This window comes from Uloborus diversus, chromosome 3 (assembly GCF_026930045.1).
Source record: "Uloborus diversus isolate 005 chromosome 3, Udiv.v.3.1, whole genome shotgun sequence".
Lineage (NCBI taxonomy): Eukaryota > Metazoa > Arthropoda > Arachnida > Araneae > Uloboridae > Uloborus > Uloborus diversus.
The window spans coordinates 75609091-75636380 of record NC_072733.1 but is presented as its reverse complement, the minus strand read 5'-3'; the positions used below and the strand labels follow the sequence as shown (position 1 = coordinate 75636380).

At 33.2% G+C, this 27290-nt stretch overlaps 1 protein-coding gene across 2 annotated transcripts in view; it reads left to right on the top strand.

The window, feature by feature from the left end:
* The window catches only part of LOC129218103 (caspase-1-like), a 118088-nt gene that overhangs the window by 37427 nt on the left and 53371 nt on the right, over nt 1–27290 (top strand). For both annotated transcript variants that reach the window (XM_054852301.1, XM_054852300.1), the window contains exons 2-5: nt 7953–8273; nt 17129–17349; nt 19023–19166; nt 22085–22243. In XM_054852301.1, coding sequence (XP_054708276.1) covers nt 7963–8273; nt 17129–17349; nt 19023–19166; nt 22085–22243 — 835 coding nt within the window. In that variant the 5' untranslated portion in view covers nt 7953–7962. The remainder of the gene's footprint in view (nt 1–7952; nt 8274–17128; nt 17350–19022; nt 19167–22084; nt 22244–27290) is intronic.

The window sequence follows — 27290 nt, the reverse complement described above, 5'->3', positions numbered from 1 at the left end:
AACGAGGGAGTCGGAGGTTCTCTTTAGGGAGGGGCAGTTGCCCCTCCCTGTCCTTTCCCCTGACGAAATCTATGGAGACATATTATATGCTCCCTGAATCTCATGACATCAGGGCTGATTACTGAATAGACAAACTAGGCTGTGGCCTAGGGCCCCCGATATTTAGGGATCAGCGAATGGCTGAAATTACTTTAGTGTTTATTCTATGGCTAAGGTTGTTTCAGCCAAAGGCTAAAGTTATACAGTTTGAATTCAGAGGGCCCCCAAAAAAGTATTTGGCCTATGGCCTTTCGATATCTTAATCATGCCTGCATAGTACAGTTTTGTAACATTTCTGTTTTTTTTTCTTCAGGCATTTAAAACTACTGTTGTCACTTTACATCACAATCTTTTACTCTCTAAATATATGTCAGCAGTTAGGGCCGGCGAGAGTCTATGTTGGTGTTTTCGGAAATTTGGGGTCCAGGTCAGAATCGGATTTTTACAAGTTTTATTGTGGGAAGCAACCTTGACTCAGCTGCCCCTGTGAAGCTATCACGTTTTTTTTTTCCCTATAATCTATTCATTTTATTTTCAACTACGGTTTGCATAGTGTTAAAAACATGTGAAACGTATATCCATGTGTTTATTTTGTTAAGTAATCTGAATAATACGAAGATTCTCGGATATTTCTTTATTCTTAAATTATATTTTATGATCAATTTTTAAATTTAACAGAAAAAATATAGTTGTCATTTTTATTGATGTGCTTTTTACTTTTAATTTTTTTTTTGAGCACTGCAAAAGTTTTCCATCTTCTTAAATCACAAAATGAGGTTAGCAATCCCTTTTCTGAAAACTGGGAGGAGGGCAAGTGGCATAGCATAGCCGTGAGTCTCTGCCAGTCTGCCACATGGGCCAAATGACAAATTTACTGCCTCTCCCCGTTCTATAATGTATAACTGTATGAGTATGATGTTTTAATATAAATAGAATATTTTAAACAAAAAATGTAGATTAAATAGATAGAGACAGATATATTTTGCAAAAGAAAACTCCTTCATTTTTACAGTAGAACAATAAAAATGTAATTTCAGGGCTCCCCCCCCCCATTTTTAGAGCATATTTTATAATGGTATTCGAATGATCAATGATCTATTCCTTTTCACCAGCATGTATATCGTTTACAGGACTTGATTGTATTTTAGAGGGCAAGAACATTCAGCGACATCGACACAAAGCCTCAAATTGTTTCAATTCAGTTGGCAATACTGAAATCTGTGTTACCTACAATTTTTAATGTCCCAAAAGCAGTTACATTCTATGGCTGTCATTGTGTCATTTAACATTAAAAGAATCAGATAACGGTATCGTGTAATACAACGGTTATTAATTTTATAAGGACTAAACCATGTCATGACATACTTCTTTTTTATTCACGTGTATTTTAAAAGGAAAAATCATATGCACTTGACTTGAATTGAACAACAAACTAAAAAACAAAGCTCTTACCTTTTTGATGAATGAAAGAACAACTTATCATGCTGAATTATGACAGGAAACCATTTCTGTTATCAAAAACGTCTTTCTTTCATTCCTCACAAGCAGGCCCTTAAGTTCCCCTAATAAGTTCCGGCTTAGATCGCCAATCTCCCTGTGGGTGTTTTACAGTTTCTGATGCACGGGCGAAAACTTTAGGTTAAGGACAAACATTGGCAAGGGACAACTGACCCTTTTACCCGTAGGGATGTTATTTTGTTCCCACACTCTCCATTTCTTCACAACGCCAACGCGACACCCAGAGCTCCCGACGAGAGGATGTTATTAGTAGACAATTGCTCGGGAAATGGCTGAAAAACCTTTATTTTTAGGAAGTAGCAAATAACGAATTTCAGCAACATTGAACGAACATGGGATTGAAAGATAAATTTTTTAGCAATTCAATTTTTTGCATTTACAATTTTTGAAGTTACTTGACGGAACTAGGTGGGGGGGGGGGGGGGGGGGGCAAGAGATCTCCGACGGGGAGCAATTGATCCCCCTGGCCACCCCCTAGAGCCGCCACTGGCTATGAGGCACAAGGATTCTGTTGTGATTGTGTGTGAGGTTGAACTTAGATTATATGTTCTGGGCGTGTGTGTGTGTGTGTCGTTGGTTTTAAATGGAAATTTAAAACACATATTAGCTATCAATACCTACTATGTCCTATAATGTGTAGCATTGATCCGTCCTAAATAATAAACCTACAGTAAATTATATAAATATATATATATATATATATATACTAACCTACAGTTAATGAACTATCGATAATACTCAAAAAATATAATACCTTTAAGTACTAATTGGCATAAGTTATGGTAATTAAAATAATAAATAGAACAAATAAATACAGAGTACTTATTTATAAAACTTTTACAGAATATACTTTTAGTTTAAAACATGAACAATATCTAACAACTGTCTCGCAAAGATAATTTATGCTTGTTAATCTTCATGCATTCAGTGTCTTAATCTCAAAAATATTGGCTATACACCATTTTACCTCGTGTAACTAAAATTACAGTGACCTCTCACTTATACGCAACCAAAGGGGACAACGAAATTTTCGCGCACAAGTGAGATTTGCGCATAAGTGAAAAACCCCAAAAATAAGCTTAAATACAGTAAGTTATCAACAGTTATAGTAATACTAATAGTACACTACTGATACTAATGAATAAATACACACATAATTTCCATTTATGCATTGTAATTTAATAAAAATGTAAAATTTGAAGTTGCACGTTTTGTCATTTTTTATACACTGTACAGTATGTAAGAGAATTCCACAAAACCTAAAAACTGTCGCGTGATCTGTGTCATAGTCTGTGAGGATAAAAAAGATCCTCGATAGGCTATGTCAATGCTTTCCGCTTCACCACGACTTTTAGGAAGGTCAACCTTTTCGCATGTAACCCGTTCTCCCCTCTCGATGTCAATCACAAGACTAACTGCACCCCCAATTGCACACTTGTGCGAAAAAAATGCGTTCTTGGAAACATTTTGAACATTGGAATAAAGGTGTGTGAAAGCATTCCAATAGACATCAAGAAGGGTACAAATCTGCCGATAAGCAAAGCGTGAATAGGCGATTTAACTAAAACTTGAAAATTTTTTATCGCGCATAAGTGAAGGGTGCATTTTAGGTTTCGCGTATAAATGAACAAGAGTTAACATTGTTTTCCTATATTGCTGGCCGGGTCCGTGAGAAAAAAGCGCATAAGTGAAAAACACGTATATGTTAGGCATAAATGCCTGTTAATAACAACAGTAAATAATCCTTTCTCATCACCTCACAACACCAATAGTAAAATGTTTTTCCTTACTTATAATGTATTACCAATCATTCTGCATGACTGGGGTAAAAGAATCTTATCAGCACTCTTTCACATTGGTCGAATCGACCGAATGTTTGTTTCACTTTCGTTCACCTTTGGCGGGAACTCCGTTGTGGATGACGTCATAGAAAGCTTCTAGAAGAAATCTGAAAGCACGTGTGCTTAACGATAGCAGTGATGTGTCCGTTCACGTGACTCGTATATGCTAATGACCCGGGGGGATATTTAAACTGCTCGGGGCTTATGTTCGCTCTCTTCGATCATCTCTCGTCGTTGTAGGCGGTCGCTCGATCGGTATGCGAACTTGCTTGTTCGTGCCGTTCGCCCTTTATTAGAAATGATGAGCTGGACTTAGCTTATTTCCCAATGGGTTTACTTCATCGAAGTTTTTAGTCAATAGTCATGCAGTTTGCATTGCAGTGTTAGTTATCTCATGCAAAAGTAGCATGTGGATAGATTATGTTGTTAGTATTTATTTTTATCATTTACGGCATATTTTAACTATTTACATTATTGTTTAAATAAACTTCATGAAAGTTAGAAATAGTTTATTAAGTCTTATTTCCGAACTCACTCTGCTGGTATCAAAGAAAGCATTGGGGAGATATTATTAGATTAGAAATTCTCCCCAACACGGTACCAGCAGAGTAGCGCAGTGGAAGCGTGCTGGGCCCATAACCCGTGTTGGGGAGAATTTCTAATCTAATAATATCTCCCCAATGCTTTCTTTGATACCAGCAGAGTGAGTTCGGAAATAAGACTTAATAAACTATTTCTAACTTTCATGAAGTTTATTTAAACAATAATGTAAATAGTTAAAATACGCTGTAAATGATAAAAATAAATACTAACAACATAATCTATCCACATGCTACTTTTGCATGAGATAACTAACACTGCAATGCAAACTGCATGACTATTGACTAAAAACTTCGATGAAGTAAACCCATTGGGAAATAAGCTAAGTCCAGCTCATCATTTCTAATAAAGGGCGAACGGCACGAACAAGCAAGTTCGCATACCGATCGAGCGACCGCCTACAACGACGAGAGATGATCGAAGAGAGCGAACATAAGCCCCGAGCAGTTTAAATATCCCCCCCGGGTCATTAGCATATCCGAGTCACATGAGCGGACACATCACTGCTATCGTTAAGCACACGTGCCTTCAGATTTCTTCTAGAAGCTTTCTATGACGTCATCCACAACGGAGTTCCCGCCAAAGGTGAACGAAAGTGAAACAAATTCGGTCAATACAACCAATGTGAATGAGTGCTGATAAGATTCTTTTACCCCAGTCATGCAGAATGATTGGTAATACATTATAAGTAAGGAAAAACATTTTACTATTGGTGTTGTGAGGTGATGAGATAGGATTATTTACTGTTGTTATTAACAGGTCGCGTATAAGCGAGAGATCACTGTACTATAAATTTTTTGTTAATATTAAAATATACTTATTTTTTGAGTTTTCTGTTAGAAAAATTCTTTTTCTATCAAATCCAAATAAATTTGTCACTCACTATAAACACATTGTTTTGTGTTCTGAAAAATAAAATGGCTCCTAATCCTGGTAAATGAGCCTGGTAATTTTTTTCCCCAAGTCAAAATGTTGCCATGTGTGTAAACATTTTCATCATATTTTTTTCTTTTCTAAAAATGTTGTCTAGTAGAATAAAAACAAGAAAAATGCAACTATACCCATTTTACTCCGACTACCTGTTTAACCCCCGATCTCCCAACCAAACATAATGAAATACACAAATTGCATTTGGAAATACAATTTGGAGATTGTTATAGATTTGTTGATTGAGCTGATTAATATATGTGCATCAAGTAAAAGTGCTTGCGGGCTTTCCCATGAAAATGTTTGTTAGGAACGCATTTTTACACGCTGGTTTGCTGTTTAACAGAAGGAGGGAGGTTTGGAGGTCCCTCTCTGGAAAAGTTTTGAAATTTAAGGGTATATTTTCAAAAATACAATAGTTTGCCATCTTTGGTGACTTGAAGGGAAAGGATGATATTCAAGAATTCTCCCCTGTCCTTTTTTGATGTTAGGACTCTCAAAACCATGGGCGTAGTTAAAGGGGGGAAAGTCTCCTGGCTCCCAACTTCGGATCCACAATTCTCATGGGACCACCACTCAATCACTCTCGAAGAAGCACCTCCACCTCGAAGTATCCCTTTTTCTTCAACAAAGCTGGCGGTCGAATTTTCATGAGAATTATCAGCTCTCTGGATGGAACTTCGGTTCCATTGTGAAACATTTTTCTTCGAGCACTGCCTGTCGGCTGCCGTGCTGCTAATCCTTTTCATATAACAGTGGATCGCTCAGTTTTAATCTATAGGCTGTGCCATTATGAACTCCTGGTCCCTTTTTCCTCCTGCTGAAGTGCATTATTGTGCAGTTCTTGTGTAATTATTACACTCCGGAGTTCATTTTTTTATTTAAAACTTTTATTAATCGATGCCTGGGTAATTCATATTATTTTTACTACAATATGTACAGCTTTTTGAAATTACAAATCATAATTAAGCAACGAGCCTGGCTATAATATTAGACGAGCGGTCTCTCTTGACTTCCAGCGTAGAAAATGTCTCATCATTTTCCCACGGATAGCTGGTTCCTTGGCATTTCTTGCCTGACCAAATCAGTTCCATGTGTGGCACACCTGTTCCATCTGGCATTCATTACCGCACATGCTGCAATGATCAGCCACGGGGCTGACAAGTATTTTAATAAAATCCTATTTTCTTCTGGGGAGTGGTTGAATTTTCGATTTGTTCTGACTAAAATGTATTTTTTAATTAAATTTATTTTCCTTTTGGGAGGAGGAGGATACTTTGTTTATAATATTGTGCATTGCATATATTTTCTTTTTATGGGAGGGGGACCTTCGTTTATTCATTTTTTCCCCAAATCACATGCATGTTTTAGTTTTTTTTTTCAAACTGTAATGCATATTTTAATTGAATTCATTTTCCTTTTGGTGGAGGGGGATACTTCGTTATAATTGTGTAATGCATATTTTAATGTAGTTTCTTTTTTATAGGAGGAGGAGGGTCGATCCTCATTTATTTTTTCAAATCACATGCATATTTTAGTTTTTTTTTTCTTTGGGGAAGGGTTTTTATCCTCCAAACTATAATGCATGTTTTGACTAAAAAAAATGTTTTTTTCGGATCTTATTTCATTGAATATTGAATAGATGTTGCATCTGTATTTTTCTGGTATTAAGATCTACAGATAAGTGCCAAGAGATTAAGATTGAAAACTTAAATATGAGAGTGGCATCTCCTTTTAAGCAACCACTCCCTACTGTAACATAATAATTTACATTAGAATTACGTAAATTAGAATTTACATTGCTTTTGGTTAAGTTTGATTTTTTTCTCCACTTACCAATTGTTGTTACCATAGTGTTAATATTTTTAACCACATAGATTTAGCTCAAGGTCCCTTTTTTTTTCTCTAACAAAAACTGAAAATCTGTTGGAAGCCCTGATACTGAGCTTTAATGCTTTTCGTTTTTGTATAATTGAATTTACTTAAACAAGAAGTTGTGCAAAATTTGTTAATAAATAATTTTTTTTTTCACTTGAAATGAATTGAACTTAAGTTTGTCCATTAGTCCTTTTTTCACTTCATGGAACATTCTTGCATAAAGAAATTAGGTCCAGAAAATTTGTCGCAGAAAGTAAAATAAAATTCTGCCACAGGGGGTGAGGCTTTGTAATTTTCTCGCAGAAGTTTTTGGAACTGGAGTCTTAAAAACATAATTGCAGGATGACTTTGGTAACATAAGGTAAAGGGATGGGAATCAAGGAATCTCCCCCGGCCATTTTTTCTAAACTAAAGCTCCAAAAATCCAAAATTTTTGACGATCTTCCATGATATTGATTCTCCCCTGAAAATTTTTTCAAATTAAAAGTTCTAAAAATACAATTGAAGGCGATTTTTTTTGTGATGTGTTCAGGGGGGAGGGGGGGAGGTTTGGTGGTCTTCTCCCAGATTTGTTTCAAATTTACAAACTCTTTGGGAGGAAACAATCCCCCCCTGGATCCGCCACTGGTCTGCAGCATATTCTTGCAGACAAACACTGATTTGATGGTCGGGGCAGAACTGCAGAACCAGTGTAAAAAAGCAACTGGCAACGGCAAAACAGATGAAGAAATGATTTTCGACAGTTAAACGCTCACTGATATCATCCTCATATTAGCACACTAATGCATGTTCTCCCCATCTTCATGCAGAACGCAGCAACCAATGGTGGCTCACACGTGTAAAATCTAAACAAGCTTTGAAACCTAATTTGTTTTGCATTACTATTCAGTGATATCTTATATTTTTTGCTGATAATATTTGAGGCTCTTGAAACATTATTCCTCGTCCGCTGAAAAATTTCTTATTTATACACTTTTCTTAAGCATTAATGTTTATTAAATGATTGAATTACTAATGTTTTAATGCATGAAAATTGCAATTTTTGTGCATTAAAACTTTGGTAATTCATTCATTTAATTTTCAAGCATAAAAGTATTTATTTGTTATTATTGTTTATATTTTTATTTACTTATTTTATTTTACCTGTAGGTTGTGAAAAATGTTGGAATCAAATTCTACAAATATTTTGCAACTTGAGGTGTTAGTTAACGACTTAAGTGAAGATGAGCTTAAATCTGCCTTATTTCTTCTGCAAGATTATTTCAAAGATGATTATCTAGCAGTGGTGAAAAAGGATCCTTCAATGCAAAAAGAAATCCTTAAAAATCTGTGTGTAAAAAAAAATGAGAAGCTGTTTTTTGAGGAACTCTTTGGAACTATTGGACGATTTGATATATTAAGACATTTAGGAAGCTGCTGTCATGTCTTCAAATGCAAAAAAAATGAGTACAAAAGTATAAGGCAACTATGGTAAGCCAATATCCTATGTACTTCAATAGGATTATAACTTTAACTAAGAATTAGCTTTCTAGTTGTTAAGTTTAATATTTTCAATTAAGAACTTTTTGTTTCTTATTTTACCAATTTTATGATCTAATTCATTTTCATTGTTTACTCAGAAAAAGAATAGCAATTAGTATATCTGTTTACTACAATCAGAAGCTTATTTGAAGGTAAAGCTACCCTGAGCTTTTGAAACTGCTGCCCCTCACTAGATTGACAAACTGGGGAGAGGGGGGAGTTTTGTGGCCCTTTAATTTTTTCAAACATGTACATATAGTGAGAGAGAGCATTTCCAAGTTCTGTTTTAGAAGGGAGTCATTATTAGAATACTCTAGAATATCGCCCATCAAGTTATTATGGGTGTAAATAGCTTCAACATTTGAACGAAGCAGTTGCCTGTTTGGTGATATTTTGATAGTTGAAATTTTAACTCTAACTCCAGTGGATGAACCCTAAACTCCAGTAGAAAGCGTTAATAGTTGTTCACTTTTTCGCTTCTTCATTCTCCTAAAATGAGTTTTACCTGTAAAATAGTTAACTGATCAGATCCAGTTCAGCCTTGTCAAAATAAAGCATTTCTCTGCATGTCAAACATTACCACAAAATATTATTGAATTATCATGCCATAGCGCGAGTTTCAATGTTGAGGGCATCAGGAGTGTTACTCGATCAATCGCTAGGTATTATATTAGAATGAGCCCAGGAGATCAGGAAAATTTCATAGTTTTAAGTTCGTATTAGCAGCAAGAACCTAGTCTTAAGCATAACATTCCTACAGAAAGAAGGGGGTCCCAAGGAGCTCTCTCCCTGAATACTTTAGCAACTGTAGTACTAAAATGTGCAGTTTCAGGTGATCTTTGCTGATATTAATAGAATGGCTTGGGTCCCTCCACTCTAATTTTTTTTGCTATCAAAGTCGTAAAAATGCCACTCTAGGCTATCTTTGGAAAGGTTAGAGAAAGAGATGAGACTCACGACCATTCATAATTTATTGAAACTGAAGTTCCAAAAACCCACTTGTACTTTATTATCTGTTGCAGCTTATAATCTGCTGGTCTTAAAATCGGCCTGAAAAAAAAAAGAAATGTCATGTAATCTGTGACGATGTATAATCTGCTGATAACACGACAGCAAAAGTTGAAGTTGATTTTGATTTAACATACAATTTTAGCAACTAAATTAACATGAGGAAGTACTGATTTCTAAGTTATAATCAAAATTATTCTAAAAAATGAAGGTTTTTTTTTGAAATTGTGATTGTAATACGCTAATTACTTTTAAGACAAACTATAACTGTAGCTAGCATAAAACAAAAATTCAAACTGCATAAAACAAACAACCATCCAAGCAACGAAACAGTCTCTATTGGTAAATCCTGCTGCGAATTGAGGTTCAATATAGTGGCTTTTAGTAAGAAAAAGCACAGATATTCTGACAGTGTGTGTAATTTGCACCTCATTCAATTTACACCTTTTTAACAGATAATCCGCGGATAATCCATAGGAAGTTATAATATATGATTTTCGTTATGTTGGGGGTGGGTGGGGGGCATCTCAGGAGCTGCCACACCTAAAAAACATTTTAAAATTATATTTCTAAAAACTCAATTTTAGAAGATCTTCGGTGATCTCTTGAAACTAAAGTCTTAAAAATCATGATTGTGGGCCAGCTTTGGTATTGATAAGGGGAAAGATGGGGTTCAGACATATATCCCTTGGCAATTTTTCAAAATTGAAGCTCCAATAATGTAATTGAGCTGATCTTTGATGATATTAAGAGAATAGGGTTCAGGGGCACTCCCATGAATATGTTTTGAAATTGTAACTCTAAAAACGTTTTATTAAACCAGTTGTTCCTAACTTCAATGCAATTTGGCCAATCAAGGGGGCGATGAGTATTTAAATATGAAATAATGCTAATAAAAAACCAGCTGCTATCAAAACTGACAGCACATATGAAACAGGTTGTCCAGAATTCAGAGAAGAATCACAAGTTGAAAAGCCAAAAAAAAATAATAATAATAATAATTCAAGTGTTTCCTGCTCATTGCCAAGTTTATAAATTTTCAATTTTTTTTTTTTCTGCAATCACTTGGTTGAAGTTGAAGAGCTGCACTTTCCCCTTGTGTTGTATGATTTTGCCCAGCTGGAAAAAACCGGGGGTCTTGGGGGGACATTTTTTCTACTTTTTTTATGTACATTAAAATTTCTAAATTGAAAATGCTGAACTTAATGTGTTGATTTTTTTCAATTAAAGAGCATTTTAAAAATCTAAATAGAGCACATACACTAATGTATATGAACACAGTTGTGTAATATGAAACACTTTAAGTGAAAACAGGGAAAAAGAATAGGGCATTTTTATGGTAAGATGCTTATGTAAAAAAATGAATTATTGATACTAAGTTAATATGCATTAAATTACAATTTAAAAAACGTGCATTTGTTGTAAAAATTAACATCTGTCACGTAACAGTTTCATAAGCATTTACAAAATTAAAATGAGAGATAAAGAGTCAAAGTCTGAGTCCAGAATCAAAAGTCATAAAATGAATTAACAAGTTTAAAATATTATAATCTAGCTCTGATAAGTTCAAGCTTGATCTCGACATTGATTACTTCTTTTTGGAAAGTTCAGTGAAAAAAGGGACAAAGGGTTGGAATACTTTTACAAAAATTCTAACAAAAGTAACCCAACTGAACTTAGTGCCAATCACCCTTCTCTATTACCCCAAAAGAAAATAAACATAATCAAGGTCAAGAGTTTATTATTAGCAGTAAACAAAATAAAATGAAGTTCACATACAACCTAAAGTACAAAAGACAGTCGCAAACATTTAAAAATTCTAAATTATAGTTCAACATGAGTTAGTAGTAAGAAGTCAACACTAAAAGCGCCAAAGGCACTGTTCGCAGTGTTAAGTTTTTTTTTTTTAAAGTGGACAAAATGCCAACCCTGCTGTCCTGTCTGGTGCTCCTTCTGGGCAGTAACATCATCCATGTTCCCTGGAATCTATTTGATTTATACCCAATTCTGTTGACTTTACGCAATTCTCTCTAAACAAAACAGCATCCAGCGCACAACATCCAGCATCTAATCTCTGGCATTTATTTGAATTTTGACATCTTGAATTCAAATTAGTATGTTTTTCACAATTATAATTGGGATAGGAGCTGTTTGTAGAAACAAGAAACCCAACAATTAGGGTCCTATCGCAATTTGCGATTGTGAAAAACATAATTTGAATTCAAGACGTCAAAATTCAAATTAATCCAGGGGTTAAATGCTATGTATATGTACACATATAAATATACAGTCATCTCATGCTACAAGGCAATTCAACTTACGAGAGAGGGCTGTAATGCAAGTTTTTCATGTGGAAACTAATTTTAAAGCGTACAAGAATTTCTCACCCGAAAAAAGAAAATTTTTGGAAGGGAATCGCCAGGCTTAAGTATTGCCTTCCTTATTGGCAACTAAACATTGGTTTCGTGAATGGACTTTTCCTTAAGCATTACTGAAAGTGGAAATTTCCACCAAACTAATTTAAACATCACTTTGTTAGTGTAAGTAAGTAACCACTCTTCATTGTTCACTCATTTTTTAAAAAAAATATTCTATAATGAAGTTGCAAAAGTTCCTGAAACGAGAGGGAAAAGAAAGTTTCTGTCAATTACAGAAAAGGTGAAAATTTTCGATATGCTTGAACAACTGATAATTGCGTTGAATGTAATTACTGTACTATACTATTATAGTGCTGCATTTTATTATTACTGCATACTATAGGGAGAGGGTATTGTTACCTTTTATGCTTCTCTCCCATTGATACTGTTCATCATAACAGTACATTATGTTGAATAACACAGCCTTTAAAAAGAATACATTAAAAATTTGTTTCATTATGTAAAAATGGTAATATAAAGTAACAAAATGAATGAAAACAGTTTTAGGGGTGTTTAAAAATGTCTAATCTAGTTGGGTATGTTTGTAAAATAGTCATATATACCCTTTTCCACAACGCAAAATTTCGATTTAAACGAGGGGTCTTGGAACACATCCCTCGAGTAAGTTGAGACTCAACTGTATACATATATATTAAAGTGTCAACATTTTTAATTTCCTTAGATTCCAGTTTAAAAAAAGAATTATTTGTAAATATTTTCCTTCCGTTTTTGAAAAGTGCATCAATGATATTGTTAAACAATTCCCTTCAAATAGCTATCAGTTCATTTTCAGAAGATTGGAAAAAAACCTAAAACAGCTGCTTAAATTTATTTTTATTTATTTATGTTTTTAAACCTTAAGAGTGAGTGGATAAAATTGCTTTATTATATCAATTTTGTTTCAAATTAAAATTAGACATTTATCTTTTCAATAATCGATTTTCATTAGCACTAACATATATTTTATATTCTTTCAATAATATTGATGTTCAGTAGCACCAACTTATGATGTTTTTCAAGTAAGAAGGTGGGGGGGGGGGGCAGTGGGTCAAAAAGATTGGGAAACACTGTTTTAAACTATCAGAGAACTGGCATTTTTTTTTGAACATGAAGCTTCAAAAATACAATTGCAAAAGTTATATGGGGATACTCTGAGGAGAGCTTAAAAACCCTCCTCAGGATATTTTGAAATGGAAGTCTTCAAAATGACATTGTGGACTATTTGTGGTATTGTTGAGGGTTCGAGAATTTCTTGAAATTAAAGCTACAAAATGCAATTAGTCTATTTTTAGTGTTGGAAGGGGGATTCTCGGGGGCTAGTCATGACTGATCTCTTGGAAGTTTTACGCAATTGCACTTCCTAAATCGCAATTCCATACCCCAGGAAATTTCACCCCAGTTTTCCTTTTCCAAAGACATTTTTATTACTTGATCATCTATAGTCACAGTGAAATTTTCAATTATCAACCTTATGTTATTATTTGTTTGAAATACACACGTCTGCGGCCTCAGAAACTTTAACCCTGTAACGGTCTTGGGTCTTGAGTAAGATGTGTGAAATTCTTCCCCATGATTTTTTTTTTGGGGGGGGGGGGGTTTGGTAACCTGCCATGTAAGTCAAGTTTGACAACGAACATTTAACATCAGAAACATAAGTGTGAAACGTACTCACTATAGCGTGATAAGACGTTCAAAACCATCGAAGAGTTAACATTTCGGATTGAGATGATATTTTGCAGTGATACCTGGGGTAACTTTTTTCACTTTCAATTAATTATTATTTCTCCTGAATCTCTTGATAATGTCTGGACAATTTAGAAACATTTAAAAATGAGTGGGACTTTTCATTACAATTTTTATTTTTAATTCTCTCTCTCTATTTTAATTTTTCTTTTGTTTGAAACATAAATTCGGTCCCCTATGTAGTTATGTCCAATTTGCTGTGATTTTCATACTAATATTTTGTCCAAACTTTTGAAATAGAAATTGGGTCAACGGCCCTTATGATGTTACATCACACTTATTTATGTAGTGATTGTTTAAAACAGGTTTGTCACCGCTTTTATGCTCTTATATTTGTTAAAACTGTTTGAAATGCATTTCTGCAGTCTTTAATTAAATTGTATAAATATAACACAGATTTTCATTCTTTTTAAATTTTAAAACTGGAGTTTTTTTTTTTTCTCCTTTTGCATTACTATAATAAAGATTCCTTCAGTGTTTCTAAAATTTAAAAAAAAAAAAAAAAAAAAAAAAAAACATCAATGAGGAAAGTAAAATGAAACAATTCTGTACTACTTTGAGATGAATAAATCAATCACAATGAAAAAATAATCAATACTTTGGACTTCTTTCTGTTTGAAGTATAGCTTTCAAAATACAATCCTGCATGTGAGGTGATAACGAAGCAGATAACTTTTAATACCACTCTGTCCAAGGAGAAAAAGGCCCTTCTGCTAAGCAATAAGTAACAGGAATGCACAAAAATTTTAAAATATAATGTTTTATATGGTCTTGGATGCCTTTCTTATGTTTTGTTTTAAGACTTGTTGGTTCTCTTAAATGAAGAGCACAAGGATGAAAGGCAAAATGTTTATTTTTCCAGTGTGCAAGAAAACCAGATTTAAAAGTTCAAAACCCCACCTATAGGCAGTTTGTGCAGGGGGGAAACTGCCCCTCATTTTCAGTGTTAAAAATTAAAGACAGATTGAAGAACGGTTTTTTACTGGTAGATTGATTTACTTCATGAAAATAAAAATTAAAAATTCCAAATAAATGCACTCTTGTCATATTATTTCATAAAAACATTTAAATGGAAGGAGGTAGTCTATGATTGACGTCCATCCCGATTTTCTATCTATTTTCCATATATTTTAGATTTTTTAGAGGTTGCTTATTCAGTAAGTTAAAATCCAATATATTGTTCAATTTTATGAAAAAAGATTTAAAAAATCAACTTTGGGGGGGGGGGGGGGGGGTGCAACTCCCACACCCCTTTTGACCTACCACTTTTTTGGAGCACCAGTTGCCTATGACCCCAGCCTTCATTGTAAAAAACTGGTTGACTTTTTGCCTAGATCCACCTACTTTCTTATTTGTTTCAATAGAGCAACAAATGCTACTCTTCAAACATTCAGTTTGCCATATTGAACTCAAATCGAACAAAAGCATGGCATTTCTTCTTCTGTGCACTCTTTAAATGTGATAAGTAGATGCAGTCGGGGTTTGTTGGAGTACATTGGACGAGTCTCAATAATTTAATTTGGTTAATATCTTTTATTTTAATTAATGACCAATAAATTTGTACCTGGATCCGTAACAATGTTAGTCAAATAATGGCGATTTTACAGGAAAAAGAAAAGATCATTGCCTGGCACATGCAAAATATTCAACGTGTGTTCTTTTAATGCTGGTAACTAATTACAAAGATTTTTTTTTTAATTACGTTTACCTGGCTCAATGCGGAATAGAATTCTACATACAATGCACTTATAAACTGAAAATCACAATTTTTGGACTTACATCAGTGGCTCTGGATTACAGTAATAGTGCCTATATACCTACAATTCTTATTGTGAAATCCCATGGTACAGTGATATTCAACAAATTTTATTTTAGAAATAAATTTTATTGCTATTTTTTCAGTGCTGAGTAATTTTCATAAGTCTACAACTAATTTTTTTTTTAATGCACCTGTCCTAAAGTTCTTTTAGTTCATAATTATTTGTAGTTTCTTTATTTTTGAGATAAAGAAAAAAATTATGACAGCATTATCTCAGACCTATAACCCGTGGTATGCTGGTGTACTTTTAGAAAACCCTCAAAAAAAGAAAACGTTTGAAGAATCAAAATAGCAAAATTCTAGTAGCAACAGTGAAGTTAATGAAGCCCCAAGTTGTGCTGATTCTTGAGAAAATGTTAATGGTTGTGGTCTAAATGGCGTAAAAGTAGAAGTTGGTCAATTTAGCATTCTAATATGCTATATTGATCTTAAAACTTGGTTATTTTAACTCTAATAACAAACCAGCATAAGTTAGAATATTGGGTGATATTGATCTTTAAAATTGTAAAAGAAATTGATTTCGTTATGCGGACCAATGTTCCCTAAATCTTGTTGGTTCGCTTCACAAAGTTCTGTTAAAAATTTATCTACAAGAAATTAATGAAATGAATTCTATCAAAAAAATCTGGGATGATGAGAAATATTAAATGAAACTCAAAAGTCGAAAATCAAATTGCTCATTTAATTTTTTTACTAGATAAAAAGGAAAAGTCAAAAAGTGGAACAACATGGCCAGACTTCCTCTGCTCTTGAAAATACTGACTAACATTAGAGTCATTCCATGTGAAATGAGCAAAAATGAGAAAAAGATTGTGGGCCACATAGTAACAGATTTGTATGAAATCGTGAAGAGAGGTATATTTTATGCATAGCGTCGCCTCAGAGCAACAGTAAGACATCTAATCCCAGGAATAACAGTAAGATATCCTATTGTTGCTCTACGCGACAATATACAAAAGTATCTATAAAAATGTAGCTTAATGTTTTTATATTTTTGTTACATGCAATTTGATAATTGGCTAAATTGAGCAGTATTCGCACAAATGCTAAATGTTGCATTTTGAAAGCCTGTATTTTATTGACTAGTTGATGTAAACAAAAAAGTTCTGTATTGTTATAATCTTTGGAGTAGGACTCTTTATCTGACTGGCAGTAATATTTTTAAAATTATTTTTGTTAACTTTTAACTGGATTATAAAAACTAAAAATATTTCATGTTTGACAAAATTAAACATTTTAATTTATTTCTTAAGCTCTAAGGAACTAAGCGGCATAACTGAAAATAATTTCCAATAACAGGCTAACTTTCACAAAAATACCTTACTCTTGGAGCTGTCTTTTCATTCCTTTGCCTTCAAAATAATTTTAAAGTTTAAATGTTGCATAAAATGATGATTTTCGCCTTCAGATAGGCACAAAAATTTAAATAAAGGAAACTTTAGACAATTCTCAAATTTTACAAGAATATAGGCCATTCTGTATGTATATTATTTGCTTAAAGAAGCTCAAAATTGCTTTTTGATTTCTAAGCTCTAAATTCAATTCAAAGTAATCGCATTTTCTTTGTATTTTCTATGAAATTCGAAGAATTCAAAGGACTAGAGTTTTTCATGACTAAAGGAAGCAAAAGCAAGTATTTTCAAAGTTTATTTCAATTTTTAAAAAAAGGTACAGGCATAACGTAAAATTTCAAAAAAAAAAAAAAAAAAAGCGCATAAATTTTACCTTAATTTGGTGCCTCATACCTGTAGTGAGTGTGCTCAGCATCTTTAAAGTTTTAAATGTTTTTAAATGTCCGTTTTTTATTCTTCTTCCAGGAAGTCATTGTTCGAAATATGTGAACAGTTGGAGGATGAAGATTTAAAGTCCTTAAAAGAACAATTTCTTGAAAAAAGCTTTTGGGAAGATGTAAATTGTGCAGAGGAGTTTTTTAGTTTAACCTTTAAACAAAAAAAAATTTCGGAAAGAAATTTAAATTCTTTGCGGAATGCCTTTTCTGACAAAACAGTTTGTTTAAAGATAATTGAAAGCTATGAAGGTATGTTTTTTTTCTCCTTTTGCATAGATATAAAAAAAAAATAATTTTGTGGTTTGTTTAAAAATTAAAAATAAACTTGAATGCTTTATCAATTGAATCAGGTGTTTTAAATATTCCTGAAAATGTTAACTTAAAAGTATAGTGTGCTCACTAAAGTCCCTTGCTACCTTTCTACCCTTTGAACTTTGGAATGGCTGCTCCTACATTCATAAAATGGTGTCTTAAGTATAGTAAAGTTACCCTCCGCTACTGAATAAAACCACATATGGCACCACCTGGAGGAAAACTGCAAAGTTAAAATTCTTATCCTGAAAACGGAATAAGATAGAGGGAAAAAAAAGTGGTATGCAAATTTGGCAAGCATTGGTAGAACAAGTACTGCTATCAATCCTCAATACTTACCACTCATTTAACTGATTTGTTTTATGCTCAGTTGTATCCCATGATGTAATCAGCAATCCGATATTTTTCACTATAGTGCATTATTTGTATCAGAAGCTTATGCAGATTTTTCACAAGCGTAGCCACGATGAGATATTGCATTCTGCATGCAGATAGGAAAAGCTTAATGCAGTCAGCATGCCATCTTGCATCAGTATGCTAATAGGAGATACCATATAAGCTGAGAATTGACTGTTGCTTGGAGCTTTTACTTTTCGTAGTAGCTAGTTGCCACTCGTTCACTGGTTGGGCAGCTTCACTTATAGCTTCAACATCAAGTCAATGTTAGTTTATAAGGATATGCCTCAGACCATACCTTAGGTCAGTTAGCCATTTGGGTTGACATTCCTCCTTGTTGGTTGAGGACGCTACTTCATTGGTTTAGCCATTTTGTATAGGCCTAGAAGTTGTGTTTGTTCACATGACTGGGTCTATGCAGTAAGCAAGGTCGGAAACTGCCTAATTCCGGATAATTTTAGGGCAACAAACCAACTGGACTACAAGAGAAAAAAATGGGGGGGGGGGGCAAGATTATGGTTTCTATGGTATACATAGCATAATAGTTAAATATTTTAAGTTAGAAAATGCTTTCTCTTTTATTCTGTTTTAATTTTTCATTTTCCCAATCTAATTTCAAATTGAAGGTTCTGGATCTGGGGAGTGGGTAGGGTTGGCAAAGTGATAATGATAATAATTTACTTTCTTAAATACGTTCAGAAACATGGTTCATGGAAGTGATGCAACTTTCTTTTTAAACAGGTGTTGAAAAACGTTTTCACAAAATAAGAGATCTTGATCTATCCATTTAAGGCAAGCAGCATTTACTGTGTACACTAGAGTCATTCATATTCTTAACAGTGTAAACTGTGTCATTGAAATTGATCTGTCAACAATATGAAAAACAAAATGCAGTCACAGTAGATACTCAAAAGTGGTTGCCATGTTTAACGTTTCACACTGGTAAATGATGAATTGTCAGCCTTAAAATTGAATGCTACCCTTTATTCCAGTGTTACCCATCTTGATAGGGACAATCAGCATCTGGCCTCTTATTTTCTTGAACCCATTTTTGAGCACAATGCATAATGTTTTTGTTAAGAACAAATATTTTTAAAAACTTAAAACACTCTTGAAGACAAACCATCTCTTTTTCATATTCATACACTTGGGTTACACTGGTATATATTTGGCTTCATTATATGCCTTGAATTTGTTTTCCATCATTTTTTCAGAAGCAACAAACTATTACTCTATTAGACAACCTACAGAAACTTCGCCTTGTGGGATAGCAGTAATAATCAATCATGAGAACTTTAGCAATGAAGATCAAAGTTTGCCCCACTTAGAAAAAAGAGAAGGAAGCAAAATAGATACTGGTATGATTTTTATTTTGTTTAAAAATCTTATATTGGCTCATCATGTTTAATGAAATACTTTTAAGGACATAATTTTCACATCTGGAATAACACGTTACGGGTTCTCCTCTGAATCATCTCTAATTTTTATTAAAGTTTAGTAGTTTGTGAGTACATTATTCAAACTAACTTTGTTACAATAATAGCTTCAACAAATCAAGCTATTGAACTGTAGGCACTTGTTACTTATTGTTGTACATGTCAAAACTTTTAACATTTTAGACTAGTATAATACTTTACACTAACACTTTAGTCTCTGTTTTCACTTTATTTTTAATATCATTCCTTCTAAATCTCTTAAAATGAAGTTTTGTTTTACTTTTTTTTTCTTACATTCCAGCACTTAGAACTTCTGGTGTGATTATTCATTACTCTATTTTAAATCTCTCTTGCTGTATTTCAGCTATTTTTCTATTCAAAACATATTTCGGTCTCCCGATTAAGGTAATTTAATAATACAGGATCTCAATGTTCCTTAATAATATTTTAAGATTGCATTTAGAAATAAAAAAGAAAATACTTCCTTTTTACTCTTTTATTTCATTTGCTTATTTATTAACCACATGTTCATTTTTAAGACTGCAGAGATTTTTCTTTTTTTTATCATTGAAATGAAATTGGAGGGTAAACTTCTAAAAAAAAAGGGGGGAAGGGGTAACATATCAGTTATAAGAGGTAAACTTCTGCTGTTGCAGAAGTTTTGTAAAAACCCAGAAAAGTTTCTTGCGAATCTTAATGTCTTCTAACCTCAAAATAATGTATATATATAACCCCGAAATTTTTGTCCTTCCATCGCAAATTACGGAGAAAATAAAATGATTTCAATTGATCTTCTCAGTAAGATATAACCTTAGCATTTGTACTATCTCATTTTGAATATCCAGTTTAGTACATTTTCTTTTTCTTTGAAGCCTGTGCTTTAGGCTTGGGTTATGTTCATTCTGTCACTGCAAAACCTCAGTAGCTGCATTTTCCTTCACCATTGCCACGTCTTTATGGTTAATCCTTACATTGCGAGCAGACCCATCATTTAGGGCCCCCTAGTTTTGAGAAAATAATGTATTTACATGTAAGTGGCCTTTTTTTTTTTTTTTTGTTTAATTTACATTGAGTATGTACCCTTTGCTCCACACCCGCATCCATAAAAAATCGAAATGACGAACCTGCTTGTGAGGTAGTTTTCACTTCTGATTATAATTAGCAATGCTTCAAACTTTCCTTTTGTGCCAGCAAAGTTCATTTTGATTTAATTACATAATTAAACATTTCACATAATAAATTATGTGTTATGTAACTGTGCATTATCGTCCCTTTTTGGCAAAAAAAAAAAAAAAAACACTAATAAGGTCCCCAAAAAATTATGGATTTTATCTTAACAAATTCCAATTTTTGTGTGGGTCCGACTCTCAATTACTGGGGGGGGGGGGGTCTAGCCCCCACCCCCACCCCTCCTGGCTGTGATGCCCATGAACAAATCAGAAGTATTGTTTTAATTTAATTTTGTTTTATTATTTTAATTTGCATTTGGTTATATTCTGTTGTCTTTCGTTTTGTAACTTTAGTTCTACTTTTTATTGAAATTAAGTATAATTTATTGCTTAAGTTTAATATTTTGTGATTACTGTTATTAATGTTGTTACATGTGGCTTTATTCAGGATGATATTAATCCATGTAAAAGCAGCCAAGAACAGGAAAAGTAACTACAATAAACTGATAAACATACAGCAAAAGCAACAATTTTAAATCAAAAAGAAATCTGTAAATTAGAGGATTTCACAGTTGTAACAGAGTCAAACAGAAAGCCATTTCAGGGAGTCCATGACAGATCATGCAGACCAATAAAGCTTTTCGAGTAATTTTAGATTTTGATCAGTTGGGTCAAGTTTCGAGCAGGAGAAGAGATGAGCAGCATTCATGTTGCCAGAACCACAAATTAGACAGGTGCTAGATGTTAAAATACTTATCTTCAGAAGGTGCTCAGCCAGACACTCATGACCTGTAGAGAGCCTAAAAAGGGCCACAGCTTCCGCTCGAGGTTTGTTACAGTAAGTCCTCCACATCTCTTGAATTTCGGTCCAAGGTTTGCCGTTCAAGGTGGCTTTGTTTACGGCCGTAAGTTGATCTGGAATTTAGTTTTTGCAGCCACAAGTAAATGACTCACTAATAGGGCTGTTCGCTTGGCAATCTAGAGAACCTTGCTTGGCCAGGGATTCAGCCCTTTCGTTTCTATGGATGCCCACATATAAGGGAACCCACTGGAAGATAATGGTATTATTTGCAGCTCTTAGAAGAATCACGTTCTTTTTAATTTCTGAAATGATATTTGATTCGGTGATTTGGATCTTCGTAACAGCCTGAATAGCTGCTCTGGAGTCGACCAAGATTACAGCTTTGGAGAAGTCGTTTAGTCTAGATTGAAGATTATGAAGTGCCAGGAAAATGGGGTAGATCTCTGCATCAAAGTTTGATATGTGAGAACCAACAGGTTCTCGTACAGAGAAAAGATTGCTATATACACCAGCGCCAGCTTTGTTCTGCCAAAGTGAGCCGTCAGTGAAAACTCTCAGCCACTCTTTTTCAGAGCTTATGGAGCATAAACAGTGCATTTGCTCTTAGAATGATGTCCGGGATGTACTTTTTATCTTGATTGTTAATAAAAAGGACACTGTTTACTGTAATTTTATTACTGTTATTCATTTTTCATAAATTTTGCTTACAGTGTTAAAGATTTGTTTGACAGGATTTTTTATGGTATTTTCTGTAGTTCTTTGATGCACTTAACCAATTGATGACCAAAGATGGCCATCTACTTCTATTTTTAAGTTATTTCAGTATTGTAGGTAGTATTTTCTTGGAAATTTATACTCTTCATTTTCAGAAAAGCTGCAAAATTTATGGAAATGCTTTGGTTTTAAAGTAAGAGTTTACCAAGATTTGGATGACAATGCAGTGCTCAATATCATGGATGAACTTTGTTGTGAAGATCATTCAACATATGATGCTTTCATAATGTGTTACTTATCACATGGTAGTGAAAGTAAGTTTATGAATATAATTAATTCACAATCTATGATTCAATTTCGTAGCAATGAAAATTTTTATTTGATATGCAAGATTTTTCTAATTTGATTAAAGTACTTTCCTTTATATCTTTGGCTGAAATATTCCTTTGTCAGGGAGTTGATCCAGACCCGATTGAGTCCACTTCACGACTCCTTCCGCTTCTTAAAAGCGGCCCCTTCACAAAATCCCATGTCGTAAAAGTGGCTCATTTACAAAGTTTCACATCATAATATATATATCATAGGGTCGATTGAGCAAGATCATTTTTTGAACCAGAAAGTTTCAGCTAAACCAGAAAGTTAACATTTCAGCAATGTGTGAAATATAGTCGCCATATTTGGTTATTTACAAGGTGGAATCAGGCAAGATGCTTAAGTGCCTACGTTTATAAGAACAAAGCAGAATTGGATGTTTAACTGCAAACTCTTGAGTAAATGCAAATTGTGCTGTAAGTCTTTTTTATTTTTTAATTATCTATCCTAATAATATAAAGCTGTAGAGTTTTTGTTTGAACGCACTAATCTGAGATTGGTTCGAAATGGTTCGAATTGAAAAATTCTTTTTGTGTTGAATAGTCCATCCATTGAGGAAGGCTGTAGGCTATATAACATCACGCTATGACTAATAAGAGTGGAGCAGCAATAAAAATTGCTATGAAATCGAGAAAATTTATGTTGTAATATAAAATGCTTGGAACGCAGAATATGCATAGCCACGGTGGCTCAACCTGAAAGTGCAGGCTTCGGGATCCATTGGGCGCAGGTTCGAGTCAGCCGTGAGGTAAATCTCCATGGTACTTTTCAGGGAAAATCCTAAACAATGCTAAAAATGATTCAAATAAATAAATAAATATATATATATATATATATATATATAATCGAAAACATATTAAACGGGAAAAAGTTAGAGTACCATAAACCAGAAGCTCCAAGATGTGCAAAGCAGCCTGTCAGATAAGCCAGGTAAATATAAACATCAGTAGAACATAAAACAGACAAGGTTACCACACAGATAAATGACAGAGATGAAGCCAGTACTCTTCAGCAGTGGAAACTTCATTCTATGGTCGAAAGACCAAAAATTTCAATACTAAAACTAAGAATAGGATGTCCAATTCCGAAAAAGTCAACATTCAGGATTACTTTGCGCAAAAGCACCACATGTGAAAAATGAATGCAGATTTTTGGAACTAAGACCTAAAACTAAGCACTGGTTTTTCGTCTTGGATATTAGAAGTCAAGGCTATCAATAATGTCCCTCCACCGTACCACCAGCAAAAATCAAAAATCTTACCTATGTGTCCGGGTGTAAAAGTAAAATCCGCGTCCATCGGGGCCATTTCTGTGCCAGTCGATAAGAATAAAAACAAAATCAATTCAATAAATATAAAAACTAAATAAATGACTGTGTCATCCATAAAAACAGTTCCAAAGACATTACGGGTCAACTGAAAAACTTAATTCACAAAAACATCAACTGGAGTCCAAACATTTGGTTTACTCTAGAAAAAATCATACATGTGACAAGTAAGACGGTTACAGTGAAGCGAAGTGTTGGTTAAAGGCAATACTAGGGAAAATATTATTTACGAGATTATTTGGGAAATGGTTTTCGAGTAGTTTATTTTTAGGTTGATTAATTTCTTGGTTGAATGCTGTAACCGTGTTGCAGATTCTTTTAATTCTGATGGCCTGTGAAACAATGATGACAATAAAAAATTTTTTACTGAGGCAAGAAGGAAAACTTTGCAGATAGTTCACTTTGAATTTAAATTCGTGTCTTTTATCATAAATAGTGGTTTCACAGTTGAAGTCAATATTAATTTTAATGTCAAGGAAGTTAAAAATTTTACTATTAGAACTAGTCTTTTTTAATGTGAGGGAGTTATGATAAATATTTTTGCCGAGTTCAGAAATGTTGTAGTAGTTGATACATAATAAATCATCAATATATCTGCAACAAAAAGGTGTATTACTAGGATTATCAATAGAATTGTTTTTTTGCATAAAACAAAAGAAAGAGGTTAGCTAGGGTAGAACTAAAGTTAGCACCCATAGCAATACCATTAATTTGTTGAAAGCAAGAATTGCCATTTTTGAAACAGTTGTTGAAGATGCAAAATTTAAACAGCTTGAGAAAAAAAATCCTCATTAATATTGAGTGAAGTATTGACAGTTTTAAAAAGTTCAGTAACTGTAAATTGCAGTTCATTGAGTGGAATGTTGGTAAACAGATTTTCAAAATCAAATGTTTCTAGATAAAAGATGTTGAGCATATTAAGTCATTTGATCACATCATTGCTGTTATCGATTATCGAATACCATTTCTCTTGACAGAGCTTAAGTTGGTTTAAAATCTTTTTAAGATAAAATTCAAGTTTAACACTGAGATTTTTTCCAATTGTGTTAGTGGCAGAACAGATAAAATGAAAAGAAACAGGTGTTTTGTGGAGTTTGGGAATTGCATAAAGATGAGGTAAATGGATCGTCTTGGGACAGGGTAAATTCAAGAGTTTATAGACAGCAAAGACTTTTCTTATGATGGAAGTTTCATTTAGTGTGGAACATTTATAAGTAGTAGTTTTTTCTAATTCAGATTTCATTACAGTGGCATAAAGTTTTTTACAACAGATAGAAAAATTGGAGCTGGCTTTGTCAACAACAGTGAAAACATATGCTTCTTTAAGTTTTTTAAGTGAATTAAGATCATCTGCAGAAAATTGAAAAAAAAAGAAGAATCCCTATTGACAATTTCACGAAGTATCACTTTTAAATGAAGCAGAAAATGGTGTCTGTATTCCAGAAAAGCAACGAGTGGAGCATTGTAAGAGTAGGATATTTTTCTAATGAAATCATCTAGTTCACTGGAAAGTTTATTATAGGCTTTCCAAAAATTAATTCTAAAGTTGGGATGGAATTTGGTACCAAGTGCAAAAATGTTTTTAAGATTATTATTTTGCAGAAAATTTAGATCGCCAGTTAAAACATAACCAAAAGTAGAGTTGAAAAATTCAGTGTCAGCAAAATTAACACAATTACAATTGAAATCAAGGTATTTCTCAAAATTGTTAGCAGCATCATGATAATTCAGAATTTTCTTGGAAAAGGGGGGATTAAATTTGAAACTAAACATAATATCAAGATCTCAAATTGGATAAAAATTTTAAGAGATTATTGTGTATTTTTGGGAAGTCCCAAGACTATCCATTTACCTTATCTTTATGCAATTCCCAAATTCCACAAAACACCTGTTTCTTTTCGTTTTATCTGTTCTGCCACTAACACAATTGGAAAAAATCTCAGTGTTAAACTTGAATTTTATCTTAAAAAGATTTTAAACCAACTTAAGCTCTGTCAAGAGAAATGGTATTGGATAATCGATAACAGTAATGATGTGATCTTAATATGCTTGACATCTTTCATCTAGAAACATTTGATTTTGAAAATCTGTTTACCAACATTCCACTCAATGAACTGCAATTTACAGTTACTGAACTTGTTAAAACTGTCAATACTTCACTCAATATTAATGGGGATTTTTTTCTCAAACTTTTTAATTTTGCATCTTCAAAATGGCAATTCTTGCTTTCAACAAATTAATGGTATTGCTATGGGTGCTAACTTTAGTTCTACTCTAGCTAACCTCTTTCTTTTGTTTTATGAAAGAAAATTTTCTATTGATAATCCTAGTACTACACCTTTTTGTTGCAGATATATTGATGATTTATTATGTATCAACAACTCCAACTTTTCTGAACTCAGCAAAAATATTTATCATAACTCCCTCACATTAAAAAAAAACTAGTTCTAAGAGTAAAATTTTTAACTTCTTTGACATTAAAATTAATATTGACTTCAACTGTGAAACCACTATTTATGATAAAAGACGCGAATTTCAATTCAAAGTTAACTGTCTGCAAAGTTTTTCTTCTTGCCTCAGTAAAAAACTTTTTATTGTCATCATTGTTTCACAGGCCATCAGAATTAAAAGAATCTGCAACACGTTACAGCATTCAACCTAGAAAAATAATATTTTCCCTAGTATTGCCTTTAACCAACACTTCACTTCACTGTAACCGTCTTACTTGTCACATGTATGATTTTTTCTAGAGTAAACCAAATGTTAGGACTCCAGTTAATGATGTTTTTGTGAATTAAGTTGTTCGGTCGACCCGGAATGTCTTTGGAACTGTTTTTATGGATGACACACTTATTTATTTAGTTTTTATATTTGTTCAATTGATTTTGTTTTTATTTTTATAGACTGGCACGGAAATTTCCCCGAAGGACACGGATTTTACTTTTACACCCGGACACATAGGTAAGACTTTTGATTTTTGCTGGCGATACGGTGGAGGGACATTATTAATAGCCTTGGCTTCTAATGTCCGAGACGAAACCCCAGTGCTTAGTTTTAGGTCTTAATTCTAAAAATCTGCATTCATTTTTCCCATGTGGTGCTTTTGCCCAATGTAATCCTGAATGTTGACTTTTTCGGAATTTTACATCCTATTCTTAGTTTTAGTATTAAAATTTTTGGTTCTTTTATTCAACGGACTTTAAATTCTTAGCACAGCCATCGGCCTGCAGGTACTACTCGTTTTTTTAAAAAAATTGAAATCTTGAGCAATGAAAAATTTTATGTTTAAAATTTCATCTTATCCTCATTGTTGTGGACGCTAATGTGCTAAAAGCTATAGTATTTTAACTAAATTGTGGTTTCATAAAGATTTTTCTTATTTTTATGTTGCTAGTTAAAATCTAGATCTTAATGATTTTGCGTAGTTGCCATTTTTGGTCATTCCAAAGGTGGATGTAGACCAAACTCTTTAAGGGCCTAAGTTTTCAAAAACAGAATTGATAGTTTATATTGCTATGCAAACAATTGAAAATTGCAAATTTTTTCGTAGTTTCTTTCTTTTTTTTTTTTTTGGATAATTTATTTTCTTGAAAAATCCAAATTTTGATCCTTCAAATTATTTTATCCTCAATTAATTTATGTAACAAATTCAATTACTTCAA